This window comes from Gastrolobium bilobum, unplaced genomic scaffold (assembly GCF_033153095.1).
Source record: "Gastrolobium bilobum isolate Gb01-03AN ecotype WA unplaced genomic scaffold, APGP_CSIRO_Gbil_v1 utg8280, whole genome shotgun sequence".
Classification (NCBI taxonomy): domain Eukaryota; kingdom Viridiplantae; phylum Streptophyta; class Magnoliopsida; order Fabales; family Fabaceae; genus Gastrolobium; species Gastrolobium bilobum.
Window position 1 is genome coordinate 395873 of NW_026897959.1, and position 9973 is coordinate 405845.

The 9973-nt window shown below is 35.4% G+C and overlaps 2 protein-coding genes across 6 annotated transcripts; one reads left to right on the plus strand and one right to left on the minus strand.

Annotated features, from left to right (window-relative positions):
- Nucleotides 1–1501: 1501 nt before the first annotated feature.
- On the plus strand, nucleotides 1502–7318 carry LOC133311775 (disease resistance protein RUN1-like). Of its 5 annotated transcripts, none has more exons than XM_061512875.1 (6): nucleotides 1502–2259; nucleotides 2608–3706; nucleotides 3809–4093; nucleotides 4251–5225; nucleotides 5323–5944; nucleotides 6658–7318. In XM_061512875.1, exons 1-5 carry the CDS (start codon nucleotides 1757–1759, stop codon nucleotides 5932–5934), a joined length of 3474 nt encoding a protein of 1157 aa, XP_061368859.1. In that variant the 5' UTR covers nucleotides 1502–1756; the 3' UTR covers nucleotides 5935–5944; nucleotides 6658–7318. The 5 variants fall into 5 exon arrangements, with proteins under 5 accessions (XP_061368859.1, XP_061368860.1, XP_061368861.1 ...); XM_061512876.1 differs by having other exon boundaries at nucleotides 6744–7318; XM_061512877.1 differs by having other exon boundaries at nucleotides 6770–7318.
- Nucleotides 7319–8391: 1073 nt separating this feature from the next.
- On the minus strand, nucleotides 8392–9305 carry LOC133311768 (polyubiquitin 11-like). The gene has a single exon (XM_061512864.1). It carries the CDS (start codon nucleotides 9271–9273, stop codon nucleotides 8584–8586), a length of 690 nt encoding a protein of 229 aa, XP_061368848.1. The 5' UTR covers nucleotides 9274–9305; the 3' UTR covers nucleotides 8392–8583.
- Between the last annotated feature and the right edge of the window lie 668 nt (nucleotides 9306–9973).

Sequence of the window (9973 nt, forward strand, 5' to 3'; positions counted from 1 at the left end):
ATATAACACATAATTAAAACCAAGATGGTTAGAAAACAGCCAAGCATACCTCAATAGTATCTGTATATAGTGTTAAAAAATAATATAAATCATTAAAAATACTGTCTCTCAACACTTTAAGGTTTTGGATTGAAGTGGTTCTTTACATGGTATCAGAGCTTAAGTGACCGTCACTAGTTCAATTCTCACTGCCCTCCACTTTCGAGTGGAATTAAAATAAGTACAAAGTAAAACCCAAAACATTGAGCCTGTGCAATATCCACACTTAATTTAAGCCCACATGGCTCTTGTGTGATGGAGTGTGTTAAAGAATAATATAAACTATTAAAAATACTCTCAGCCAACACCTTAAAGTTTTGGGTTGAAGTTGTTCTTTACACCTAACCTACCTGAATGACTTGAAACTACCAAGTCCACTCAATTGTTTACTTGCACGGAGAGCAGCATATTGTTGCACTATCACATAGCCTGTGCAACTGAAAGCCAAAACTTCACATTTGGCAAAAATCTGGCTTTCTCACTTCTAGTGTACATAATATATTTGAAATAAATGCATTGAAAATGCATTTGGCAATCACATGGCAGAATAGATTAATTCATATGCTTTCAAAAATTAACTCCAAGACCTAGACTGTAATCTCCCTTTTAATTAATCTCAAAGGAGGTCCCATTATTAGCTTTAGAATGGTGCCTAGGGAAATTATTTTTATTATAATTGGATCATAATATCAGAGTCTAAAGAATGTTGCAGCCATGACTTTAACTACTAAATTATCAGTGCTTATTTCCTTCGTGTTAGGATTGATACGATTCAGGCACTCATTATACTTAGACTGAAACTGCAATGAGAGAGAAAAAAACTTCACTAAAAATCCCTCTCTTGTTTATATCTAACTATAATGAGACATGAAATATATCAGGGTAGAATGATAAACAAATACAAAATGATATCAAGAATATACAGTGTTTACAACAACATCCATAACCATTTTAGTATCTAAATATTGGTTTTGGATGTGTTTTGCTGTATTATGGCATCATTAATCACTTCAGAAATGTTGAATAAACAGCCAATTTTTCCTCCATTCCAAGAATCTTCTTAGCATAGCACTTCTTTCTTCTATATTTCACCACTTGCTGGCACACACTTAAAATACCACATTTTCGGTTCACCTTTCCCTATTATTTCATTATGAAGTTAGGGCTGGCGGTGAGGGAGGGATGGGGACAAGGACTCAAATCCTGGCCACAAATGGAACCTTGATCTTTTCTGGTTAGCTAAGTCAAGTCAACCCAATATCATGTTATTAAATATCTAACAAAATTATCACATAATAATAATAATAATAATAATAATTATTATTATTATTATTATTATTATTATTACCCAACTTCACCGCTGAGCAAGCAACATGGACGTGTTTGAAAAGTCAAAACTGTCGGAACTTTAATTCCTATGAAGGTGGATTGAAAATTCTAACTCAATTATTGGAAAGCAACATTGGAGAGGGAGAAGCTGCCAAGAAGCAACGCCGAAACAGAAACTCCGATAGCTTGCATGTGGAATATGTCTTCAACTCCCAAACCACAACACACTTGAGTCTAAGTTTTGTTTTTAATAATTGTTCAGTCTCCACTGTTTCTTTATTTCGATAAACATTTGTTCTTGGATTGCAGCTTCACAGTAATACTGACAGAAGTAGTGCACAAATTATACATCATCCTCTACAGGTTTGCTTGTGCTTTTGCATTTGCAATGGCTTGCAAGAGCATCCAATGCAGTTCTTCATCTCAGATGACGTGCAAATATGATGTGTTTGTTAGCTTCAGAGGAGAAGACACACGTAACAACTTCACTGATCATCTTTTTGCTGCTCTCCATAGAAAAAACATTGTTGCCTTCAGAGATGATACAAAGCTCAAGAAAGGCGAATCCATAGCACCTGAGCTCCTACAAGCAATTGAAGGCTCTCGGATCTTTGTTGTTGTCTTCTCAAAAAACTACGCTTCCTCAACATGGTGCTTGCGTGAACTGGCAAAGATCCTAGATTGCGTTCAAGTATCTGAAAAACGTGTTCTGCCTATTTTTTATGATGTTGATCCGTCTAAGGTTCGAAAACAAAGTGGGAGTTATGAGAAAGCTTTTGTTGAACATGAAGAAAGATTCAAAGAAGATTTAGAGATGATGTTGGAAATGCAAAGATGGAGAGGAGCTCTGACACAAGTGGCCAATCTCTCCGGTTGGGACATACGGGATAAGTAAGTAATCCTCTTTGATATTGACGGTTTATGCATGTGCAACTACTTGTTTAAGCAAATTTATGGTTTTCATGAATGATCTTAATTTATGTCACTCTGATATTGATTGTTTCTTACTGATTTGGTATTTTTTTATTTACTTCCCATTCTCAACTAGAGTTGAGAGATAGTACTTTGTAATTTGTTGAAGAGGTAACACCTAAATGCGTCCAGATTACATGCTTTGTGAAAGAGATTTAAGTAGTCAAAAGAAAAAGAAAAAAAAACTGTTATCTTGTCTTGTATATGCACTTTTTGTTTCGGTTTTCTTAGGTGTTGATATGATGTTGATTTTCTTTAACTTTTCAGGCCACAAAGTGCAGAGATTGAAAAAATTGTTAAAGAGATAATAAGTATATTGGATCTGAAAATTTCAAGTCTTCCAAAAGATCTATTTGGGATAGGATCTCCGATAGAAGAATTGGAAAATCTTTTACACTTGAGCTCAGTTGATGATGTTCGGGTTGTAGGAATTTCTGGAATGGGGGGAATAGGAAAGACAACTCTTGCTACTGTTTTATATGATAAAATCGCTCATCAATATGATGCTTGCTGTTTTATTGATGATGTAAGCAAAATTTATAGAGATTATGGTCCAATTGGTGCAGCAGAGCAACTTCTATGTCAAACTCTAAATGAAGAGCACCTTCAAATATGTAATCTTTATGGTGCAGCTAATTTGATACGACATAGGCTGCGAAATGTAAGGGCCTTTATAGTTCTTGATAATGTTGGTGAAGTTGAACAACTAGAGAAATTAGCTGTCAATCGTGACTGGTTAGGTGCTGGGAGTAGAGTCATAATAATTTCTAGAGACAAGCATATCTTACAAGAGTATGGAGTGGATGTGATTTATAATGTTCAACTCTTGAATTATGGTAATGCACTTAAATTGTTCTGTGCAAAGGCTTTCAAAAGTGATGATATTATGAGAGATTATGAATGGATGACATATGATGCAGTTCGATATGCTAATGGCCTGCCACTGGCAATTAAAGTATTCGGCTCATTTTTGTTTGGTCGAGATATCTCTGAGTGGAGAAGTTCATTGGCTAGACTGAGAGAAAATCCAAGCAAAGATGTCATGGATGTGTTGCGAGTAAGTTTTGATGGTCTCGATGATACGGAAAAAGAAATATTTTTAGATATTGCTTGTTTCTTTGACGATCAGTATGAGAGATATGTAAAGGAAATCCTAGATTTTCGTGGATTTCATCCAGAAATTGGTATACGAGTTCTCCAAGATAAATCTCTCATAACCCATGATCATTGGGGGAGAATTCAAATGCATGACCTGTTGAAAGAATTGGGCAGGAGTATTGTTCGAGAAAAATCACCTAAAGAGCCAAGAAAGTGGAGCAGGTTGTGGGACTACAAGGATCTTCAAGATGTGGCGTTAGAAAATAAGGTAAACTAATTTTTGAATCTAAAATCCTAGGTTGCCATTTTTCTATAATCTATAAATAATTCAAATAATCTAACATTTTCTTTCTTATTTGCAATGGTTTAGGAAGCAGAAAATCTTGAAGCCATAGTAATGCCAAAGTATCCTTCATACAAGTATCGAGAAACAACAATGAGGGTGGATGCTCTATCAAAAATGAGTCACCTTAAGTTACTCATACTTTGGAATATGAATTTTTCAGGAAGCCTCACTTATCTATCCAATGAATTAGGATATCTTTGTTGGGATAAATATCCTTTCACGTGTTTGCCATCAAATTTTCAGCCAGATAAACTTGTTGAATTGAAACTGCCAAACAGTAGCATCAAACAACTATGGGAAGGCATAAAGGTACGGTAAATCAATAATCGTTTTCTATTTAGTTTTTGTTTAGATGAACATATAATTATCTCATGTTCTTTCCCATGTCTCTGAGAGCATTAAAGTAACATAAGAAAGCTTAAAGGTCATTATTAATTTTGTCTCCTACTATTGGCCCTCCTTGCAGTCTCTACCCAAATTGAGACGGATGGATCTCTCCCACTCCAAAAATCTTACGAAGATGCCGCATTTTGGACAGGTCCCTAATCTTGAGAGGCTGACACTTGAAGGATGTATAAAACTTGTGCAGATCGATCCGTCCATTGGTATTCTAAGAAAGCTTACTGATTTGGATTTGAAAAATTGTAAAAATCTGGTCAGTATTCCCAACAACATTTTTTATCTCAGTTCTCTCGGAACACTAAATCTCTCTGGCTGTTCAAAATTATTTAAGAATCAGCTGTTAGAGAATGCAAGGCATGCAGAACATTTAGAGAAGCTTGATCTGAATGATAGTACTATCCAATGCCAGTCAAAGTCCTCCATCTCTAAAATTCTAATGTTGCCTATCCGTGTTTTCTATTCTCGAAGACAAGAAGGGTCAGTTGGTTTGTTGTTGCCTTCTTTGCCTCGTTTCCCATGTTTGTATGTTCTTGACCTGAGTTTCTGCAATCTACTTCAAATCCCTGATTCCATTGGAGGGTTACATTGTTTAGTACACTTAAATTTGGGGGGAAACAAGTTTGTTACACTACCTTGTAGCATCAAGGAGCTTTCCAAACTTAAATTTTTGAACTTGGAGCACTGTAAGCAGCTTAAATATTTGCCTGAGCTTCCATGTTTGGTGAATCTTGACCTAAGTTTCTGCAATCTAGTTCAAATCCCTGATGCCATTTGGGGGTTACATTGTTTAGAAAGATTAAAATTGGGAGGAAACAATTTTGTTACACTACCTTCTAGCATCAAGCAACTTTCCAAACTTCTATCTTTGAATTTGGAGCATTGTAAGCAGCTGAAATATTTGCCTGAGCTCCCACCATGTACTGTCTTGCCAGAAAGAAGAGGATATCATGCAGGATTAAATATTTTCGATTGCCCCAATCTGAGTGAGATGGAATGCTGTCATAACGTGGCTTTTTCTTGGATGATACAAGTCCTTAAGGTGCCTACTTCATCTTTCCTTTTTCTATCTCTCTTCTGCTCTCTTTTTGTGTGTGTGTGTGTGTGAACTAATACATAACTAATTTTTGTGGTATAAGGTGCTCATGCAATCCTCCCTTCCCTTCGGTAAGATTGACATTGTTATTCCCGGAAGTGGAATTCCAAGGTGGTTCAACAATCAAAATGTGGGTAGTTCAATAAGCATTGATCCATCTTTCGTTGTGCATGACGAAAATTGGATAGGTGTTGCTTGTTGTGCAGCATTTGTGGCACATGATGATCCAATTTATTTGAGTGATAGAATACCACCTGATTATGATCCAACTCTTAGGCTTGGTTTTCAAAATAAATGGGGTGGGATATATCCCCACATTCCGATACATTTTGAGAAAGATCTGGTCACTGTTGAATCTGATCACCTCTTGCTACACTTTTTCACTCGGCAAGAATTCATTGATAGCTATGTAAATTATTTAACAAACAGATCTGATGATCTTGATGGTATCAAATTGGCAACCTCTATTGAGCAGCCCCAAGGTTTGCATTTGGAGGTGAAAAGTTGTGGGTATCGTTGGGTATTTGAGGCGGATCTGGAGCAATTGAACACAAGAATGATGCATGGCAGAAATTCGTCGGTTCGGAAGAGCAAGTTTTTAACAATGGATAGTAGCAGTTCCATTTCGGCTACACTTCCATTGAAGAAATTTTAATCCATTTGAGGTAATACTTGATATAGCAAGGCACTATTATTGTTATAAATTTACAGCTAGTTGTCATGATTTCAAGGGAGCAAAAGGTAAAGAATGATACAGTTATCATAGAGTAGAAGTTTCTAACACTGATCCATTTTTTAGTTGAAAAAATTGGGGGAGTCTAACTCCTTTTATCAGTTTATGAGAGAAAATATTCAGCATTTCATTGGAAAGAAAGGGTAGCGTACTTCAGTTAAAAAATAATAATGGTAATCTCAAATATCATATGAAATATAAATACCTTAACAGTCTATATCATTAAAAAGAACTTACAGATTACAAGAATTATAAGTATATAATAATGTGTGCAAATGTTTTCAGTCGCTATAACACCCTGTTTAGCACCCTCACCTTCTTCAAAAGAAAGTTGTGAAGCAGTCTCAAATAATTATAAAGTTGATTTTCGTCTCCAACTATATGGAGCTAAGACTTATGATGTGAGAACAGTTACTTGGACTTGGAAACATCCTCAGTATCTTATAAATGGACAACAAAGCAAAATTACATAATGAAAATTTAAAAATGTTTTATAAAGAACTTAGATAAAAGAATGACAATAAATTGGGTAATGGACCTAAAAACAGGTTTTATTTGGTTAAAAGAGACTTAAAGTTGTAGATATTGAGGGACCTTATGCTGACTATCTTGAAACCCTGTATGGGATTCCTTTTTTACTTACAGGGCCTATATTATCAGTGTCACACACCTCCACTTTAGAAGTTTAATCTTGTTTTACCCAATATAATTGATCAAATCATCGATGCAAGGATTATAAGCAGATTCCTAAGACCAGGTGTTGAAGGGAAGAACGGCAAAGAAGATGCTTGATTGGTTCACGAAAGAGATTGTCTGCAAGGCTGTGTAGACTGTGATGGGCAATGAAAGTGAAGTTGATAGCCAGGTCAGAGAAAATCATACCGAGTTGGGAAGCCACATACTCATCAAAGATATGGAGTCCACTTATATTGATAGTCTCTGTCACAAGCTCCAACATTTACTGGGGTGATTTCCAATTTTCAGCCACGACAAACAATTCAGCTTGAATTCATGTAAGCTTGGAGGAGTACCGTTTATTTAATGCAAAAGAAATTGCTAATATTGAGAGGGAGAGTATCGTGCAGTTTGCCAATGTGGTGGATGATTTTGTTTAATTTTCCACCTATACAATAGTAATGTCTACCATATAGCGCTTTTTACCTCCATTCTTTACTTGATTTATTTCTACCATTTACATTTCTGATTTTTGCATGATTTAGTAACACGATAATTCAAAACAACAACACAATGCATTTCTCTACTTTTTTGTATTTTTCTTTTCTTTTCTTTTTTCATAGTCACCTCCCATCAGTAATAGATTTTCTATTAGAATTTTCTAGATTAACTTCTAACATACTAGCTAAGTGATATAGTGATCAACTAGTCATGTATGAATCGTAATTACTTCCATTGTGGATATAGTGGATATACTTAAATCATATCAACAATGCAGTATGCTCAGATATTTTAAGCAAAGCAGACGTCATTTTCATTCCAAAAATTTTATACAAAACTTTCGGTTACCACTTTGCTGACTATAATTATGCGTCACTGGTGACGATGTCGCTAAAACATGGTGTTGCAGTTATGACAAAACGAATTGCACCAATTGAAACATCATAGTTCTTCAAGGATCAAGTGATTAATAAACCAATGTAGTTTTTTATTGCATAAATGTTACACGATATTTCATTTTACTTGTTAGAAACAAAAAACTGGACTTGAGAATTCATAGACTGCATATTTCTTAAAGACTTGCATATGACAATCACAAATGTGACTCAAGAGTGTGTGAGCGTGCGACAAATATTACTTCAACCCAGTTTACTACATATGAAGTATGGCTAAAATTAGAATTTAGAATCACCCCTACTCAAAAGTATTTTGAGTGCCTCAGCTTACCTCTCAAAATAAATATTAATATCATCAAAACTTAAAACAGAAACACGTGTAAGTTAAAACAGTTCCATTTTGTTATCAAAAAAAAAACCAACAAAATAACATTGTTTTCTTAAATGCAATTTCGCAAGAGAAATTATGTTCAACTTAATTACGAAGAAAAAAAAAAGTGTAGATGAAATGCAAAAGATGGATAAAAAATTCATGCATTCGCCTACGACAATGTTGATCAAGAACTAGGACTCCTGAGTGGATGAATCAAATAAGTTTACCACCTAAATAACAAAATCACCCTGTAGTATTAAAAAAACATCACGCTTAAGAGTATACTAATCCATTGTTGTTGAAATTAAACTTGCAAATATACCTACTAAGAGGTTATGGCTAGAAAAGTTTGCTCGTTACGCCACGCCAAATTCTAGTATTGTAGGATGAATTACATTATACAAAAGTTGCAAATGAAGAATTTAAACCACTGGCGAGGCAATCCGATTTTATTTAAAATAATACAAGCATGACATTACTCAAATAAAAAGTTCAACATTCCCACACTACATAGAACTTCAACACATTCAAATTCAAACATTGCAACAATATATACTAGCTACAGACCACCTATTACCAACAAAACAAAGTAACTTTTCTAGCTACAGACCACCTATTACTCAAAGCTTAAAAGCCACCACGAAGGCGAAGGACAAGATGAAGGGTCGATTCCTTCTGAATATTGTAATCTGCCAATGTACGACCATCATCCAATTGCTTGCCAGCAAAAATAAGTCGCTGCTGATCTGGGAGAATACCCTCCTTGTCCTGGATCTTCGCTTTCACATTATCAATTGTATCAGAACTTTCCACCTCCAATGTGATAGTCTTCCCCGTTAGGGTCTTCACAAATATTTGCATACCACCACGAAGCCGCAAAACCAAGTGAAGAGTAGATTCCTTCTGGATATTATAATCAGCAAGGGTACGTCCATCATCAAGCTGCTTCCCAGCAAAGATAAGCCTCTGCTGGTCCGGTGGGATGCCCTCTTTGTCCTGGATCTTTGCCTTCACATTATCGATGGTATCAGAACTTTCAACCTCCAAAGTTATGGTCTTCCCAGTTAAAGTCTTAACAAAGATTTGCATCCCCCCACGAAGACGTAGAACCAAGTGCAGAGTGGATTCCTTCTGAATGTTGTAATCAGCAAGGGTTCTTCCATCTTCAAGCTGCTTCCCGGCAAAAATAAGCCTCTGCTGGTCTGGGGGAATACCCTCCTTGTCCTGGATCTTGGTTTTCACATTATCAATGGTATCTGAGGATTCCACCTCCAAAGTTATAGTCTTTCCAGTCAAAGTCTTCACAAAAATTTGCATGCCACCTATAATGACCCTAAATGGTAAATCTTAATTAGAGATTTAATCTAAGGATTTAAATGCCATAATTAGATTTAGTGAGTGATTCCGAGTATTTTGACTGTAATCATGACTATGTTATGAACAGTGCGTTCTGCCGGAGAATTTACAGTTTTGTGAATTAACCGGTAGAGCTTAAAAATAGCAAAATAATTTTAGAGACATAATTTGATAATTCTGAAGACAAATATGAGTTCAGAACGAAAAATTGTACAGTCTGGCACTTTCCGTGAAAATCTCGTGAATAGTGTTTCTACCGGGTATTTTGTACTGCTGTTTAAGCAACCGGTAGAGTCCAGAAATAAATACTTGATGAAATAAGAATAAGAAAGTCCAATATATGCCAAGCAAGTCAATATAAGCCCAAGAAAATAATAAGTTTATAAATTCTAAGTTCAGAAGTGAGCGAAGTACAGTTAGTGATTCACAGTGCATTTCGTCAAACACGGTGCAGAAACCATACTGTGAATTATGAATATTGTTTTGTAACAAATAAAAATTAATGTAAATGATTTTAGAAAAATAAAAATATGTTCGTAGTTTTAAGTTAGTTCCGGGTCAATTTAAGTTAAAATACGCGATAGAAAAATATCTATTAAAAAAGGCCACATGTGCTAGCCTTATAAGTGACTTAGTCTCATTATCCCAAATCAGTTTCTCT